The sequence below is a fragment of the Nyctibius grandis genome, chromosome 7 (genome assembly GCF_013368605.1).
Source record: "Nyctibius grandis isolate bNycGra1 chromosome 7, bNycGra1.pri, whole genome shotgun sequence".
In the NCBI taxonomy this organism is placed as follows: Eukaryota; Metazoa; Chordata; class Aves; order Nyctibiiformes; family Nyctibiidae; genus Nyctibius; species Nyctibius grandis.
The window spans coordinates 24,929,991-24,949,503 of record NC_090664.1 but is presented as its reverse complement, the minus strand read 5'-3'; the positions used below and the strand labels follow the sequence as shown (position 1 = coordinate 24,949,503).

General features: G+C 36.5%; 1 protein-coding gene across 3 annotated transcripts in view; it reads right to left on the bottom strand.

The window, feature by feature from the left end:
* Nucleotides 1–8,098: 8,098 nt before the first annotated feature.
* SNX13 (sorting nexin 13) overlaps nucleotides 8,099–19,513 on the bottom strand; it is a 77,324-nt gene continuing 65,909 nt past the window's right edge. For all 3 annotated transcript variants that reach the window (XM_068405165.1, XM_068405166.1, XM_068405167.1), the window contains 6 exons: nucleotides 19,228–19,389; nucleotides 17,936–18,007; nucleotides 15,894–16,039; nucleotides 14,074–14,142; nucleotides 12,157–12,269; nucleotides 8,099–11,668 (listed from right to left, as the gene is read on the bottom strand). In XM_068405165.1, coding sequence (XP_068261266.1) covers nucleotides 11,421–11,668; nucleotides 12,157–12,269; nucleotides 14,074–14,142; nucleotides 15,894–16,039; nucleotides 17,936–18,007; nucleotides 19,228–19,389 — 810 coding nt within the window. In that variant the 3' untranslated portion in view covers nucleotides 8,099–11,420. The remainder of the gene's footprint in view (nucleotides 11,669–12,156; nucleotides 12,270–14,073; nucleotides 14,143–15,893; nucleotides 16,040–17,935; nucleotides 18,008–19,227; nucleotides 19,390–19,513) is intronic.

The following is a 19,513-nucleotide window of genomic DNA, read 5'->3' as shown; positions in this document are numbered from 1 at the left end:
ACCTGGTCACACCACAGGGCAGGAAACAAAACTCTTCTTCCACTGCCTGGGCAGCCTCTCCTGCTCGAGCATGGAGGCTCCCACGGGCTCGGCACTGAGCCCGGCCGCTCCCGGCTGGAAGGCTCACAGGAGGTTTCTCAAGGCTTCGCCTGCTCAGTGCAGGCTCCATACAATCGGGCCCTGCTCTGAGCTTCTCTCCCCACAGGGAAGCTACTGCAGATTTTCAGGAAATCAACCTGAAAACAAACTGGTCATTTCTCTTGAGCCATTTCCAATGTCAAGGAGGTCCCTGACACAAGCAAAACCTTCTGGCGCGGTAACGAAGATGTGCCAGGTCTAACTACTAAATCCAGTACAACCTCCTCGTACACCCCCAGCCCCGGTAATTGCAGAAAAGTCCTTTGAAACAAAAGGACCTGCAGGTCTGTTAAGTAAGGTCTGTGGCCACAGAGCAGACATTTCTCTTTTTCCCAAAACCACCAGAATTAGCGGAACAAACTATTTTGGTGGAGCTTACCACCGGCTACGTAAGGATATACCCATCCTGATCACGCTTGACTGCAGCAAGTATTCAGCCTGGCCTGTGGGGCTCAGCAACACACTCACTCCTGCCCCCCCAAACTTAACTGCAAAACATGAACTACCCTCAAACAACCCCAAACATGCTACAATGTGCAGATCCCAAGTGTTTCAGGAGAAAATACTTCAAGCTACACCTTCCGCTCAATCTTAAGCTCACTGACTTTACATGATAACATGAAGTTTTGGCACTCTGCTAAACGCAGCAGCGTTGAATTAACATTTTTTTCTTTAAACTCTCCACAGCTGAACAGATGATGGCAAGCGTGTACCATAAGACCACTTGATGAAAATGTCAGGGGCCTTAGAAATAGTTCACATTCTCTGGCCTTCAGTTTCATGATCATTATCATAATAAAATGTTTTTGCTTATTCCTTGCACACCTGCTGTGTGTCAGTTTTCCCCCATTGCAGCTCCATTACTGCACGCACTGCTCATACAGACACTTACAATCACTGTCTTTATACCAAGCAGATCCTAGGCACTATTGACCCATCACAAACTGATAAAAACCACAGCACATAAAACGCTTTGTAAAGAGAGAGGAATGTAGACCGGGAACGTGGTTCAGGGCTAGATTAAATGAGAACAGAGGTCTGGAACTTGCTGTCATGAAGTTTTGGATAAAAATTCATAAATATTTCTGAAGTATTTGTTTTCATCTCATATTGTCCGTGTTCATGAGAGGGCTCGGAGTAAACGCACGCAGACCAATATGATCGTTAAGCAGATCTCATTTACTTACGTATCTGAGGGTACATTTATACCATTCTATTGAGGGTACATTTATACTATTCTATTTTTGTACACGCTCTGTGTACGTGTCATTTCTATTATGATTGGTTAGTATGCTTTGTTCACACGCCTCTATATTAGTTCTGATTGGCTTATGCTAAAAAGCTATATCTTGCAGGTGCAGCATTCTTTCTTATTTTCCAACTTCCCCATATCTTGTTTGTCTCATAGCCAAGGCCCTTGTTCTGTATTATGATTGGCTAGTTCATCACCACCCCATTACCACCCCCTGGACATGCCTCGACATAGCTCGTTCAGTAGCTCGTTCCCACCATTGTCCCGTGGGAACCCCACATCATATGACCAACTATTTTTGTGAAACATCAGCAGCAAATCAAGCCAAGAGATGGACTCCCTGAATTTTGAAGCCATAAACCATAACCAAAACACTCTGCAGGGAGTGGGAAGGACAGATGGCAGGACAGATGGAAGGGGTGTAGATCCCAGAACTCCACTGACTGACTGCTTTTTAACCTCTACAATTCAAGGGGGTTACATTTGGAGTTTCAGCTCCTCTGTCCTTCTTCTTCCTAATTGCTCTCAGTAACTTCATTGCCTGTCCATGAGTACTTTATCATATATGTGATTCAATGTAAACTTGCATCTCCTTCAAAATAATTTGTTTTTAGAAGGATACTGATCATGCTTATGACAAACCAACCTGAGGAATAAAAAATGGCTAAATATTGACTATATAATTGAAACAGTACGTTTCAAATAGTGTTTTTATCTGTTTTTACCCATTACTGCATGCACTGCTCATACGGACACATACAATCACTGTCTTTATACCAAGCAGACCTTAGGCACTATGTATTTAGAACTGTTTTACATTTTTTGTAAGTTTAGTTAGTTTAACAAAAAACAGTCTCATACATATTCCTACACTGAGTAAACAATAACTGTTGCAGCAAAACCTACTAAGCACAAACAAGACTAGAAACGTGTGTTTGTATTCAAACACATTTAAAAAAAAAAATCAATAGCAGAATTTTTTTTTAACTTGACATGTTACACTATGCAAATGTTGAAAATCTCAGGTAGTTATCCTTGCAAGATTTTCTTCTTAGGTCTTGCGAATTGAAATAGTCTAAAAGATGCAGCAGGCTATTAGTATTAAGCAATGGAATTTCTCTCACATGTGGAATTGTTAATAGTAAAGAGAAGATTAATTTAAATGAAATTATTCCAGGCTCATAAGAGACAGGCCTAGAAATAAAAGTCCTAAATGTAATTTCTTTCTCGATTAACTTAAGGAACTGCCACCACATAGAAGGCAAAAGCATACATGGTCGAACCAGGTTCAAAGGCAGTAAACTCATTAATTTAGCATTACTGTTTTGTTATAAGGTTCCATTAGCCAAGATATCACTGAGTGTCCTTACCTGCATTTGTACTGAAAAAGCATTCTTTAACAGCTCGGGCATTTCCACACTCTGAACATCTGTAATTCCCACAAAACGCCCACATCTTCTCTACAGGCACAACCCCTCTACCTTTAAGCTAGTCCAAAGCTCTTGCAATGCGTGGATCCATGGCACCACTCACCATAAAGGTGGTTACATTGTCCATATTTCAAGAGCAACTTCATTCCAAGTATCAGAGAACACTCAATATCCTTGAAAAATACATGCAAATGTATGCCAGTGTTTTTTAGCCACTTCTGATGTAAGGGCTAGTTGCAAATACAAAAGTACTATGATGAAATAAAAAAAAAGGTCAAGAAAAGAATCAACCAAGAAGAATTCTTTGAAACAGATGTTAACATTGTCATATTTTTTATTTTTAAACAAAAAATCAAAAGCATAATTCTTTGTTTTCCCATATTTAATTTTAGAATTGTAAAGTTCATAAAAAAATTGACAGGATCTATTAGTACTTCATACTTTACATTGCAACATACATATATAAGTATATAAAATTTTTATACAAAGTATAAAAAAACCTAATGTTATAAAAGGTGGTATTGGGTGTATATTTTAGAACTCCTTGTTTTACTTTTCCTTGGAAAAAGGAACATGGGATTTGCTGATTGGAAAAAAAATTAATCAGAGAAAAACTGTACATTACCTCTGGCAATTCCTAGTGGTGGTACTTCATCCTTTTTGTCTTTTAAGAAAAAGACAAATATTTTCTAGCTAAGCTGACTGGCCAACAGAGATTTAACTAATTTTTTATGTGGTTAACAAAAGCAGTTTACAAAGACTGTGCAGTTTATTTGGAAAGTAATTCTCTCAAACTCTGGTAAAACCTACTAACAGTTTATGGGAAAGGAAACAAGCATTTATTGTGAAACAGTATTTCTCTGATGTGAAATGCTTAATGCAAAATGTTTGCCCCAGAGCCACACACGCACACAGTATTAGAGATGCACAAAAAACTTAACAGACCCGTAAAGAAACGGCTATTCACAACCTGCAAAGTTCAATTATTTACAGTCTAATCAGTATAAGCGGTGTGAAAGCCTGAAGTGCTGGGGTGGGAAGGGAGATCGGTGGCTTTTTCTGTTTAAGTTTCCAAAATAATTCTGAAGTTGAGGGTTATTTCTGACACATCTCAATTTTTCTTCTGCAATGCTTTCTTTTCAGTTTATTCAATTCTCTGTGTTAATGGAAACAGTGAGAATATTGTACTTCACATGCTGTCACTAAATGGGTACAAAGTTTTACTGTTTGTTTTCTGAAGAAACTGGTTAATGAGCCCATTATGAGAACACATCTCTTTCAGTTCAGTAAACTATCACTTGACTCCACATGAAATAAATCCTCAGCACAATAGTTTTTAGTTAAAATAATTTTAAAAATTAAAAAGTATCTTCTTATAGATTCTTATTAATTCTAGTCCACAATACTAAAAGAAAAGTGTTACGGTGGCCACAAAAGTGCACACTTTTATTATATGGATTGATGAAAATCAGGTGAAGGATTTCTTCTCAACACAGATGGCTGAAGTTGTGACTGTCATTTTATTTAGATACGAATTAGCAACCCAATTTTCTTAACTACGGATTTAGTAGATGATTAGGATATAACCCAATCACATTTTCTCACATTATTTATAGTGAAGGGCGTAACTATTGTCTTCTTTCTTTGCATAGAAGACATCACCAGAATGGACAGAGAATGCCTGGGCAGAACAAGGCGTAGTACGATGAGAACTGTGTGTTCACTGAACTGCTTCATCTTCTGCTACACAAGTTTGCAAGAGCTACTCTGGTTCTTCTGTGCCTGAAGCAATATTCTAGCTCTGGATTAGAAGTTAAACTAATGCCAATATGATTTAGCCAGCTGAATTCAGCCATGTTTCTAATTCATTTTCTGTCCAGAAATATTCTAATGAATTAGAAATGTGTCCCCACAGTATTATCAGGAAATGACAGAAATTACACTGCTCCTGAAGTCAAATGAACATGCATGCAGTACAACTGATACTGATGTCATTTTTGTTGAGGACTGTCCAAGATCAATCTCATTTTTTTTTTTTTTAGAGTGGACAAAAAATAAAAGAAAGCAATCCCTCCTCCCCCACATTTTCAGACTGCAGTAAACCCCCTACAATTTACACAGGCTCTATTTGTATTTCAGCATCCCTTATTATCCAGTATTTGCAATTCAATATGCTACGTAGAATGGAGAGATGATGACATGGCCCATCCCAGAGACTTGAGATTACACAGATCCCAGTGAGACAAAGAATCAGTCAAACTGGTCACATATAAGACCTCACTTTGCTAACTGCTCATATTGGTTCCTTCAAATTCTTCCCTTATCTTGATTACAAGAAGGTGAATTATAAAGAAAATTGCTGAGAACAGTTTTACATACGAATTCTACAAACTGTAGTGAATTACATGTTAGAGTCTAAATAGTCGTCCCATACCCTTCTACCTAGCTAGCAAATAATGAATCATTTTAACTAGCGCTCAATCAATCCTGGCAGAAACAGCACAGAGAAAAAAAAATCTATTCATACAAGTTCAAGAAGTCAGATTCTTGACAGTGGCATCTCTTCACATACCACTTTAATTAGTTTTTCTTTATTCATTTTTTTTTTTTTTTCTGTTAGTGAGTTGGATAAAAATGCAGAAATTTCTCTCTCCCATCTCAGTCAGAAAAAATTTGACAAATGCTTTCCTGTCTGGTATCCACTTGCACTCTAGTCCATACAAGCTAGTGACAATCTGTTACGATAACCTGCTATGATTACTATGCGATTGATTCTAGTGTTTGAATCACAGTACAGCTTTTGCCACAATAAAAATCTTACCATATAAAGTACCATCATACCAAAAATTTGACGTGAGAAATCAAATGACTGCTCAAGTAATGCTGTTTATGTATACTTGTTTCAATAAGTTACCGGTTTATTTGGAAAGACTACTACTTAATATAGCATCATCCGTGAATTTTACTCCTGTCCCCAATACTGTCAATTCAAGAGTCCACCTGCACAGACAGTCCTCTGCTGAATATCACCACACTTCTTATGGCTCAAGACAACACACTCTCTGGAGACTATACGCTTGGTAATATCAGTACTATTGGAAAAAAAAATAGGATGGATTCTATAGCAACTGAAATAACACAAATGGTTACAACGTGGAATTGCTCAGGTACTTCAGCAAGTTTTTTCACTGGTGAGAGCCCATGTCTTGGTTCTAACAAACCCTTCTCAATAAACCCCACGCTTTCGCAGGCTGTGTTTACCTCATTGGCAGAACGCTTAGGCTATAGCACATTTAAAGACATTTAGCACAACTGTTAACTGGAAGCCTCAGCACCACTTAGAACCTACTTATTAGAAAAATACCTTTATTTTATTTTTATATATGTGATATACAGGAGAACCTCAGGCCCGTATTTACTCTACACGGCACTGCACAAAATCAGCAAAATCTGTGAATTCCCAATTGCATGATATTCCAGTTTCACTCTGCACTGATACGATTACGTAAGACAACAGAATATAGATTTAAATCAACACAGAAGGTACAAAGTTGAGCAGGGAAGATGTGAAGCCAATTTTTAAATAGACTATAAAGGAATGTTTTGCATGAAGTCCTTGAAAACAAAAAGGAAAATGTTGTCTTTGACTATCAAATTCTAATGTCACCTTCAAACTGAAAAATAAGAAACCTGTAGCTTGCTAACACAAGGTGACTTGTGCAAATACATTTTTGTACCTACCCTAGTACTGGCTAGCTGTTTTTAGAAAAAGAACAAAAACGTAAAAGTTTCTTTCAAGTCCTGGCTATTCCGTGCACGGAATAACCAGGTAACTTGCACAACCATCTTTCACATGTTCTAAACAAACAAGTGTTCCCAATTCTCACAATTTTATCACAATCTCTTACCTAAAACTCCAGTAAGCTGGTAACTCAAAATTCCATAAGTGGCTCTCAACTTAATTCACAATCAGCATGTTTTCAGGCCTCGAGATGAGAAAATTCAGAACACAGACTCATAGAGTACTTGCAACTTGCTTTTAAAACACTTGTGGTAAGAAAAAGCAAGTCCGTTTTTGAAAGCTACAGTCCATACTCCCAATAAGTAGCTCTTGATTGCCAACATATTCAACATAAACTAGTTTTATATTAAGTCCAACCTCAGAATTAATTTATATAAAATCTCAAATGAGAATTCCAGTTAGTCCTTTCTGAACCACCTATCAAATAATTTAACTGACCCATGCAGATTATTCCAACCCCAACATGCCATAGTAATGTAAAGAGACAGGGCATGGGAAAAAGTGATTTGAAATGCTTAAATACGAAAGTATTCAAACATATTGCTGTGGGTGTGCAGGGGAAACTGCAGTGGCATAGATTTTTCAAAGTGTTTCATTAACATAAAGCTTAATTTCTTTAGAAATATTTAACAAAAGCGAACTCATTGTTTTATTTGCGTAATTTCCTTTCTTTCGTGACATAAACCATGAAATCTGTGGTTAAATAGATTGATGCAGTGATGCTGATTATTGAACTTCACAGAAACTTCAGCAATCTCCTCAATTACTCACTAGACACCAAAACAAATAGAAGCCAGATAATGTGATAGACTGGAGAGTTAAATAAGCCACACGCACATATTACTCTCACTTATCAAATGGAAGGTATTTTTAATTTCGAAAAATGTTTATAATGGAATTTCTTGCCATGAAATTATCCCAGGATAACAGCTTCAACAAATAAGAACTTGCAATCAGCTAGTGAAATTCCCGAGATGTGTCTATATTCTGTAGCAAAAGTGCATAAGTTAGTGAAAGCGGTAAGCACTTTACCCTGGGGTCAAAGAACCAACATCTCTGTAGTTCAGGACATCTTTTTGATAAATGTGAAACAGCTGGAATAAGTATAGCAAGGGTAACAATTGTGCCCCCATGGTAGATCCAGCTGCTGCAAAAATAACCCCGGGGGGAAAAGCCAAAGAGTCAAAAAAACCCCAACATTATAAAAAAACCTCCCACACCATACATTTCCAGAGTTTCCGCATAGGTCCTTTTAAAATATAGGACACTCTGCAAATACTGGTTGAAAATTAATGTAGAGATTCATCTGTTAAAGCAAAACCAGTTTATAAGCTGTTTAAAAGTTAAGGAACGACTGATTTTTCAAATAGTACTTAACAGCAATATTTTTTCTTCAGAGATTTTTTTTCCAAACTTGAGGAACATTCGTACCTGCTAGCAAGAAAGTTATTTTAAAAATAAACAGTTAGAGACTCATTATGATCCTGTTAATACTTTATTAGTGTAATTTTTTAGCTTTCTATTGGACAGAACATAAATGCAAACTCCAAAAAAATTCAGAGTCCTCTGCCATTCAGTAGAAGTGACCATGGCAGCCTGTTTCATGTTCATTCTTTGTTACGGAAACGAGAGGAGGGGGAAGGGAGGGAAAAAGCATCGATAGGACAATTAGGCACACAGCTGACACTTACTGTACAATGATATGCACAAGTAATTTATAACATCTATATTCATGAGATGTGCTCTTCAGATTTTTCCCTTGTAATATATAAGCCTTGCTCAGAAAAGCAAGGATCATTGAGAACAGGGGAATTAACAAAGGAGTAACAAATAAGACTTTTAAAACAAGTCCTTAAATAAACTAATGCAACAACAGAATGCAAAATTGTTCAGCTGAGAAGACATTTTTAACCTAGACTTCAAAACATTAAAAATTCATTTATTTTACAGTTATTCAATACACATGCATTAAATGAAAATATTGCACAAAATTAAAATTTAGATTGTGGAATTCATGTATTTTTATTTTGGTACACATTCTGGTAGCACTTAAAATTTACTGTTTAGTTCTAGCAAACACCAGCAGCACAAGCTTGAGGATGAATCAAATGAAAAATTCAATTGCTCGTTTTCTCTTAAAAATAATTAAGGCTAAAACAAGTGCATTTGTTGACAATGGCACAATTTTCAGCGGCCAGTCACAGCACTCAAAGGCCAGAAGACACATCCAGACACTTAAGTGCTGTATATTAACATTCAGTTTTGGAGACTTCCTACGATAATAGGCTGCATGGGTTGACAGGGCAGGTATTTGAAAACGTCAACAGGAAAACCATTTAAATAAAGATACATAGAAACTCTTTCTAACAAAAAGTATTCATTTCTGATGATTCTTGCCAGCCAACAGGCACCACTGAATTAGGAAGCCACATTCTGTACTTAAATAGAGAAGACAAAACTTCAATACATATATACATATGCACACACTTCTATATAAATGTGTGTATAGGTATATATATGTAATAAATTCATTAAGTAAAATGACTAATAAACATGGCGTATTATGTTCAGTTCACATTCCTAGAGATATTATTTTATTTTTGTACAGAAATGTACCAGATAATTAAAAAAAAAAATCTCAAATTTGCACATGATCACTATTGTCTTGAAATTTTTCATGGTATCTATGGCTAGATAAAAGGTTCCACGGATTCGACAAAAGAGTACTTGAACTTCCCACTTTCATACTGCATAACAAATTCAGTGATTTAAAAGACATAAAATTCGATTTGGTAGGATCAATGATATATTTACTATATCGCCAAGAACAATTGCTGAACGATCTTTCATCAGTCAGATCTCAGGTATGCTTGAGCATCCTGACATCAGAGGAAGATACAGGCATGTAAACAATAGGAGCTGGCTATGTTGTTTACCTCACACAGAACTCAATAATTTTGTTAAATTCAACAGCACTTAATCATCACACTTCTACAGAACCTGCAGAGAGGAAGGGGGAAGGGTCCTTAGGTATTTACCAACTCGTCTTCCTAGGGATTATAAAAGAAAGGAATTTCATTTACAGTATCTAGTTCTGCAATAAAGAAAAAAAAACCAAGTGCACTTGAGCCCATGCATACTGTATGAGAATGTTAACAGTACAATACGATCATCATTATGTAGTATGATAAAAGGCTACATTGCATTAATAGAGTCCATGAAAAAAAAATGATCTATATAGAGGCTTCAGTCAATTTACCTAGGTCCTCTGAGAGCCTTCTATCTTCTCTTAGAACGCTTTCATGAAAGGTCTACGTTCCTCCCTCACATAAAAGGATCATTTGTATCCATTAAGATACAAATTAATATAAGGATCCTTGATCAATAGCTGTACCTTACCCTGTGTAGAGCGTTCAGAAAAAAAATGGACTCTATAGGATTACCTTCTATTTACCTGGATAGTGGTGCTCAAACAGTTGGGCACTATGAAAAAAGAAAACATAAACTGAGATATGCTGTGGCCAAACAGGATTATTCAGGTGTTACTTTATTTTTAACTGGACAGAAATCCTTCAATGAAACTAAACAGACGGATGTGGGACCTTGATGTCAAATATTTATTAAAATTTTACATGACGCAAAAAATAAAAAAAAATATTTAAAAAAATATTGTAGTATTATCTCCTTTTTATTTTCATATATACAATGAGATGCGTTCAGGAACTTCCAAGTGTTTGCATATGACTAATGAAATCTTTTACCTCTGAGGAACCAACTAATCCTAATATTTTTCCATATGAGGCTTACACACTAAAAGGTAAGGAATCTTTCCATTAAGTAGGACATAGTCTTTTACACTGAAAATAAGTTTCAAATTTTAGTGGGGAGCTGTGTGTAAACTGTCTTAGTGCAATTTCCTCATCTTCTAACATGATGTCTATCCTCTTTGAAACATGTACCCCCTTCCTTCTACAATTATCAACTTGACATATGTTCAAATACACCAACTGAACATAAATATGATGCCCCTTCTCCACTGAAGTTACATGCAAAATGTATGCCAGATGCTATAAGAGCAGAATATGGCCCTTAAAGCTATGGAATAATCAGAATAAAGGGTTTACTTCTACTGCACCTCTGCCTTTACCGAAACTCCCATTTGATCTAATGTTAGTTTGTTTTTCAAAACATGAAAGGTGAAGCAAATGTGGCATAAAAGCCACATTACCTCAACTTTTCTTTAATAAATGTACTTTTATGATGGTGCTATAACTATTTCTCCCCTCTCCTATGAACCTGCTGTTCCAGAGACTGCTTTTCCTGTTAGCTCAGCCTTTACAGGAATGTTAAAAGAGCCCTACAGAGCCTCAACAGTCATAATGCAGAACAGTTCCACCTGATTCTCACACATTGCACCTTCTCCCAGTGCCAAAACATCCTTTTCTTCCATTGAATCACCATAGTTGTGCTTTACTTGAACAGTCTGGCACTTTTCATTGCTGGCAAAACATCAACTCAGGAATGGAAGGAATCAGCATTCTTATATATTGGGCCAGTATTCTCCTCAATGTTGCATGAAGACGCACCAAATCATTTAAGACACACAAACCCTTCTGGTAGTGGTTGAATTACAAGTGAAGATGAGAAGATCCACAGGTCTTACAGATGCATTAATAATCTAATATGTGACACTAGAAGACTGGTGCAGAAATAACAGCATGTGAGTTTGAAGCCCCAGAGTATCTGCCCAAGTAATTAGTCCTGGACAAACATACACCAGCTTAATAGGTTTGAAGTGTCACCTTTTCTGTAAGCAAGGTGCTTGAGTAGAATGTAGTCTCTGCTTATACCTCTGCATCTGCTTTGACCGTGAATGCAGTTTGTTGAAGAGCTCGGGGAACTTATTTTGTGGAAATAAGGTTTCTAGGAATCTCTCCAGAAACACGTACACCATTCTCTTATTCAGTTGAGTGTGCTGGAACATTTCAAAGACCCGAAGAATGCCTTTCCGTGTTGTCTCAGCGCCTATGATGTGCTTCAGTTCATCTACAAAAATGAAAGTTACACAGAAGTTTAAGCTAAATTCTGCTTCTGTGTTAACAAACTTGAATTGAGTATTAAAGCTTTCAAAATTACATAGCCTAGAATTTGAAGTAACAGTGCCTCTATTATACATAAAATGATTAAAATAAAAGTCCTCTTACAGTAGAAAGGATTTCTGAAAATGATTTCACTTTTACACTATATATGGGGAACCATGTTATTTTACATGAAATCATGCTGTATTGGAATATAGGTATTTCATGCACTAAACTTAAATGCTCTAGTGAAACTAAATAGCGGGCTGGTTCTAAGAGAATCAGAGTTGCAAAGTCACAGTACATGTGAAAACGTTCAGTGCTTTAATAATTAAAAACCTTTTAATTTAATACAGTTCATACGTCAACATTTCAACAATCAACAAGAATACTGACATTAATTCCAGTAACAATATGTGGTAAGGATTATTAGGCTTCAATCCCAGACTCACTTACCTGGCATTACCTCCAGTAATTTGGTCTTCCCTGCCACTCTTGTTCTCATTCTAATAGCTTTGTCCCTCCGTGCAACAGTCTCTGCTAAAATGCCATTGGGCCAAAAAGCATCTCTGTAACAAAAGCAAATCTGTCAAAATACATTAAAATTTTATCAAGTAAAAGGCTCTTTTTAATTCCTCTAAGCTATCTCATCAAATAAATACAAGTAAGTAACTTGCACACAACCTAACACACCCTTCAAATATTAGAAAAGACGAAAAAGAAATCAAAAGCAAGAAGTACAATACACTCAATCTATTAGTAGCTACCATATACTCCTCTAGTATAAGAATCAGGTGAAAGAAAATTTTAAGAAAATATTACACACCAAAACCATTGAAATACCACATAGTTGTTACATAAAATATACCCAAGATTTGCTTTTACCAATCAGTCTCTATTGCCACTGAGAGACTCTAGGCTTAGGTCTATTAATTGCTTCATCAGCCAAAGCTGAGATGAAGTAGTTTCAGTGTAGTACTGCACTTTCTGAAACTAACTGCATGTTTTTGCAGACAGGACTGATAATGCTCGAAGTTTGTAGTTATCACTGAGGCACCAGATGTTGTGCAGAAAGGCTCTTGCTGTACTTATTCTTGAGAGAAACCAAGGTCACTGCTGAATTCCTCACTGCTTACGAGTGAAGAGCCGAAGGGGGGTCGCAGCTGCAGGGGGGAGCGGACAGGGCAGGTGACCCAAAATTGACCAACGAGGGTATTCCATCCCATACACGTCATTCTCAGTATAAAGCGGGGGGATCACGAGGGTCTCGCTTTTTCTGCTATGGCCGGTGTCCAGGGAGGACTCCGTCTGTTTTCCTGCTGCCCCCGATCCCGATCCGTGCGTTCCTGAATCCAGCTCTCGACCATCGCTAGGCCCAGGCTGGGCCTTCCCGGAGCCTGCCCTGCAGTGCCGGTGGTGACGTGGCTGACTTCAGGGGAGCTCAATCTTGGTTTTGTATATATATTTGTATATATTTGATTATTTCTATTATTATTATTATACTTTTTTTTTCATTATTATAGATTATTAAAACTGTTTTAATTTTCCAACCCAGAAGTCTCTCTCCCTTTTCCCTTTCCCTTTCCCTCTGGGGGGAGGGGGGGGGATAACAGAGGGCATCTGCCGCAGGTTTAATAGCCAGCCCAGCTTTAAACCGTGACAAGTACAAAGCCCAATGAAAAAGACATACCTCTGTCTAAAAAGCCATTTTGTCTCGGTGAATGACATATTCTTTTTCTGAGTAAGAAGCACATGTTCTTACTCGGTTTTATTAAAGAATAACAGAGTATCTGTAAAGTATGAACCTTTGGCTAATATGTTATCCTACTTTATGTCTTTCATCCCATCAAAAAAAAACCCCAAAACCAAACCCAAAACAAGGCGGAGTGGCGCTTAACAACACTGCAGAAGCCATTAAGACTTTTCGGAAACAGAATGACAGAGCCTTTGATACTTCCAAACTCAGACTTCAGTTCTGCTGTACGTGGCCACATGTGAAACATATTAGCTCAGAGCTAGGGCTTTTTCAGTAATAATTGTTTGCCTTTTAAGGCAAGGCATGCACACACCTTCATCAAGGTAAACTAGACACTTCATCCAGTAATATGATGAAATTCGTAAGCACACCCATACTATAACTCTTCTAGACTGGTTAACAAAGAACTTTTTAAGGAAGAGGAGAAAACTCAAAAATATTCTTCATGGGACAATTATTTTCTCTCACTTAACACACATAAAAAGCAGTGTATGCTCCAACTGGAGATCTGTACAGTAATAATAATTTCCTTACATAAGAAGAACAGGAAGGATACACAGATGTTAGACATCAATTGGCAAGTACTTCATATTTAACATCTATGATAAAAGACATACCTGAAGCGTTTCACCGCATCTGCTACTTGCTCAGGAGATGTCATCCAATCAACATGATCAACTATTTTTCTAAAATGAAAGCAACAAGTCTCTCTCATTTGATTTTTAAAACAGAAAACAAGTAAATATACAATTTTCAAAGAGCACTCTAGGGCAAACAAAGTATAATTTCAGCTTTCTCCAACTCACAAGCAGGTTCTATAAAACTGCACTCTAGGAAGGTAAACACTGATTCTCAAGAAAAAAATCTAAGCTCACTGATCTCTCCTAAAGCTAAAGCCTTTTTCTTTTTTGAGTAAATGTACAATGACTAAGTAGGCTGGAAAATGGATGTTGCATCTCTCATCAGTATTAGATAAATGTTCTGCTTGTCGAGCGCTCCTCTTCATAGAGTACTTTTCAAGTTCTGCTTCGGTAAGCAAAGAACCTACTTAAAATCTCAAATTACCATACTTAGGTATGCAGTTACTTCATAATCTTTAATAGGAGATACAGACTGATCATAAACTTTGACCTTCATTCATTAACACATACACATAGCTCAATGTCCAAATCTAGTATGTTTACAGAAATGATATATGCATCTGTGTATCACCATAATCCCAGGATTATTTCCTTAAACACAATTTGAATTTAGTTTTCTAAGAAACAGGAAAACACATTTTTCCTGCAGAATGCCATTAAACCCCAAGAATCTTCTAGAACAAGGTATGACTGCTGAACCAGGGGAAGCTGTGGCTATCTGGAATAGTTCCAAATGCAGAAGCAAAATAGTTCTGCACACATCTCTGCAATAAGAAAGCAGCAGCCTGTGCACAAACTCAGCTAGTTATACTACAATCTGAAAACAGCAAAAAGTATTCAGAGTTGTTCAACAGGGCAGCATGTTTTTGGAAGCATAGGTCTCAAGATACTTGTCACCTGGCTGCAAGGAATTATTTGAAAAACACACAGTGCTATTGTTATCACATGGCTGCATCACTACTGGTACCACAAGAACCGTCTGTATGTTTTAACAGAGATGATGAAAACATCAAAAATATACTTGTGAAGGGTAAAAAATAATGATACAGTAAGGAATGTCCTGAAAAAGTAGCAGGAAACTACTTCTTATCTGCCAGAAATTAAGTTTTTGATTCATGGCACTAATATGAAGTGACAATTTAGTGCCAATCCTGTTTCTAGAAATTTTTTTGTTCTGTATTTTTATTTACATTTCAGAAACAAACTATTAGAAGGGAAAGCCTGGAAACAGATTTCTAAGCTGAAGGCAAGAAACATTACTTATTTAGCACTATTAATTTGCTTTGCATTTGCATGAAGAAGGGTATATGTGAATTACAGAGAACAGGGAGGGCAGAACAGACCCCGTAACAGTCCTTTCCCTTCCCTCTCCTTCATCTTTTAAAGTGGGAGAGCAAAAACTTAACAATTCAGTATAGTTCATATAATTTGATAGTGCCAGTGTATCATTTGTGGCATCAAAGAGATGTAACCAGAAGTAGTGCAGAAAGTAATAAATAGTATTAACAACAAGAAGTATAGCATAAAACACAGGGCAAGAAGCAGAGACACCATCAGTATTAAGTTACATTCACAGAAACGTGAACCCTTGTTGATATGTGAAAGCTCTTTTGGAAGTTCTCTGGCATATAACAGTTACTGGAATTTGTCTTTCAGCAACGTTTTGTGTTTATCTCCACTTTACACCACATTTGTACTTGGTTTATTGATCCTCTTCAAAGGGGAATGCATGCAGATCTAAACCACAATAGTTTAGTAATACCAAAAAGGATTTATACACAGAAGAAAAGCAGTACCTATTAATTGTGTCGCCATATGTTGCTCTAATAAGTTGCTGAAGCAGATTTTTTATATTTCTTCTTAACCACTGATTTCTTTCCTTTAAATCAAAGACTTCATCCATAAGGAGGAGCATTACTCTCAGCGGAATATTGTCATCCACCTGATTAAGCAAGTGAAAGTATAATCAGTAAACTTTTATTTCAGTTCAAGAAAGTTACAGTTTTAGTAGCTACTTCACAGGTCAAATGCTTCAGTATAAGAACAACAATGACAGAAACACTTTGCTCTGTATTTTACTGTAATATGAAATCTCCCCTAAATCTTCTATAACATCACTAAGAGCAAAGAAATACTGAAAATTAAAGCTAAACTAGGCTTAAATCCACTGAATTTAAAAAAGAAGACAAAAAGAAACAGTTATTTTCCCAAAATTGAACCAAGTTAATACAAGTAAATATGTCCTAAAGAGAGAGCTTGTCCCTGACCTCTTCCTTTGGTAGCTGTGCTTTGAACCGCCTAACATGAAAACTCTGGAAGGAGCTTTTCTTTGGCATCTTTTTCTTATGGATGGACTGCACCAAATTCAGAACCTCCTAAGAACAATGACACTTCACTGCAGTGAACTGCCTTTTATTTAGATATTGTTCTAACCTGCATGGCTATTAAGTGCCTTTATGCTTGCAGATTAAGAAAAGCATCATCATTTTATTATTTAATAGAAGATGTTACACAGATTGGCTTACAAAAAACAACTTTTATGGAAATCTTAAAACAGAGGATCCAGTAACTATGTAAAAGTTTTTAAAGACTGATGGCGAACACTTGCAGTAACTGTCAACATTTTTCCAAATACTAAAATTTGAGGGAGAGTTCACTAAATACTGTAGTATGAAAGTATTGGATTTTAATCTTAGTTGTTATTAATGTTTCTCTTATAGAAACAACAGCAGCTTCTCATGGCCTGCTTATACACCAAAATACAAGCCCACTTATTGTTAAGACGTTGCATAAAAATATAGCATTTGGAGTTATAGTTGTATTGCACAAGAGACCACAAATATTTATCTCAAATAAAACAAATCACTTTGATTTTTTGACTGATTCATTATTTAAATTTTGTATTTATTATTAAAACTCTATAGAATAGCAAGCTAAAATTAAAATCTTACTACATCCTCAGCAAAATTTATCTAAAGACTGAATGAATTTTCTCTGTTTTTTTTTTTATTAGGAGTTATTAGGAGTAGCTGTTATTTGAGCAAAAATACCCCTACCAAGCCATCATAGCAGTTATGCACAGGAAGACAAACTGGAATGCTTTGATATGACCAAAAAACCTGAAATGTGAAGGGCAGAACAGGTGCAGATTTATGACCATAGCAAATTGCATATAATCACTGGTAATCTTATGGCCTTTCTGTCCTACTTAGAGATAAAAGTTGTTTTTCAATTGTTTTCACATATATGATCAATGTTTAAATCAAAATAATAGCAAAATACCATAGCTTATGATAACATCAAGAGCTTAAACTTCACTTTCAGGTTTCTAATATTACTACTTTACACATTTTAGGTACCCCCATACTAGAAGTCTATTATTTAGGAAAACATTCTGAAGGTTTTTTCCATAAAAACATAGCAAACACTACTTCTGACCCATTAAACAAATGCCCCCGAAAAGGTCACATTAGAAATCAGAATCCATAAAATGCCAATGGAAATGCTGCTACAGTCTGGCACCATACTATCTTCGAACAGACAGAAATTGGAGGGAGGAGGGGAAAAAAACCCCCAGACAAACCCCCACCCATAAAACACAGAAGCAGTAGCACGTACACTCTAAGGTATTCCAGTGTTGTGCAAAACATTTTAAGTACTAACAAAGATGTTAATTTTAGAAGGAAGCATATAAGTTTCTTTTTTAAAAGTTAAGAACTGTTTGTAAGTGCCTTGTATAGTATCAAGAAACAATAAATATGTAATTTAACATAAAATAATTAACTCATTAATTTGGTTTTAGAGAAGTCAACTTTGAGAGGACAAATGTCAGACTCACATTGTCATCAATTGGTGCTGCAACACGGCAATGGTCAGGATCTGAATAGGTTTTCTGGATCAAAGGAGGCACCTAGAATGAAAAAAAGGTAATGTTCATGAAGGAAAAAACACTTCAGTATACCAATAAATCGGATCAATTTTCATAACTAATTTGGTTACGAAAATGAAAACCAAACATTTGGCCAAAAGTCAGTTGCATACTACTGCAGATAAACATGCAGTAGTCCTTTCATCTTCCAACAAATCAAGCCTGTAGATATTCTCCTATAGCTATTGAAGTTATCAACACCTTTAAGACAATCCACATGTATTTTCTCAAGTGCCTACTGCTTTAACTGAAAAAAGCCAAGAAATTCACATGGGATTGATATTTCTTCTGGCATTTCCTCTTGATCTGAAGCCTTGCCTAGTCACGGACTTCCCAGTGAGTTTAACTACAGGTATATTGTTAGTCACACACCAGAGAAGTTACTAGCAATGACGAAGTACAGAGCCAGGCGTTTTATCTCACAAGTAATGAAAAAAAAACAAAAGAAGCCCACAACCCTCCCCCACCACCACCACACACCCCACAGATTTCTTATTCCCTTTCATGGTTTAAGACTTAACTCATCTCAGCAGCTGTCCTACATCTGCCACATATAACTCTTTTGGTAACACAAAATGGAACACTCCCTGATCACAGACCTTACAGCTTCACACAGAAAGAGGAAGGCAAGGGAAAGGAAGGTAAGATGGACATGTTAGGAAGATTACTACTTCCACAGGACTCAGAGATAGCATGCCATGCTACCATTCCCCACCTCTAAGGTATTACATTTTAGGAATATAAGAGATGAGGAAAGACGGCAGGAAAGACAGAAAGAAAATTTAAGTAACAACAGAATTCAGCAAGGAATAAGCAGAAAAGAAGCTATCTCCTTATTCTATGTTTCAAAATATATGTTTTTTTTTTCTAATGAAAGCAGCAGATGCAGCAAACTAGCTTTATGGGAATGGTTTGTAAAAAACCAAGAAAACCAGTGACTCATTCTCATGTGGCTGCATTGAATTAAGTGAAGGAGGATCGCTGTAATAGTCTGTAGATGACATCTTAAAATGTTACTTAATAGCAAAGAGAACTCCACGTTTGTAGTATAATGACTGATGAACCTTATTAAAAGGGTGTAGGTATAAACAGATTGCTCTCCTGTCTGATGACTTGACTCTTCATTATAGTATACAACATAAATTTAAGTGAGTTGATAGCTAATCTCCTATTAATTTACTAGTATGTATTCATTTTCTTACCTTGAAAAATGATTGCTTTATGTCTTGTCCCAATCTCTCTGACATTTTACCCATGTTGTCTGACATTTTAGTCATTCCCTCTGCCAGGCTGTCAGGGAGAGACTTGACTGCGTTTGATACATTTCTCATAGAGTTACGAAGTGGGTTTACAAATGTGTCCATCTGAAGGGGAAGATGTTTAACCAGAATTGTATAATCCATGAGGACACCAGTACACTAATACACTATGAGAAGTATCACACTGTTCCAGAGAACAATAATACAAAGAACAATTAAAATTGCTTAA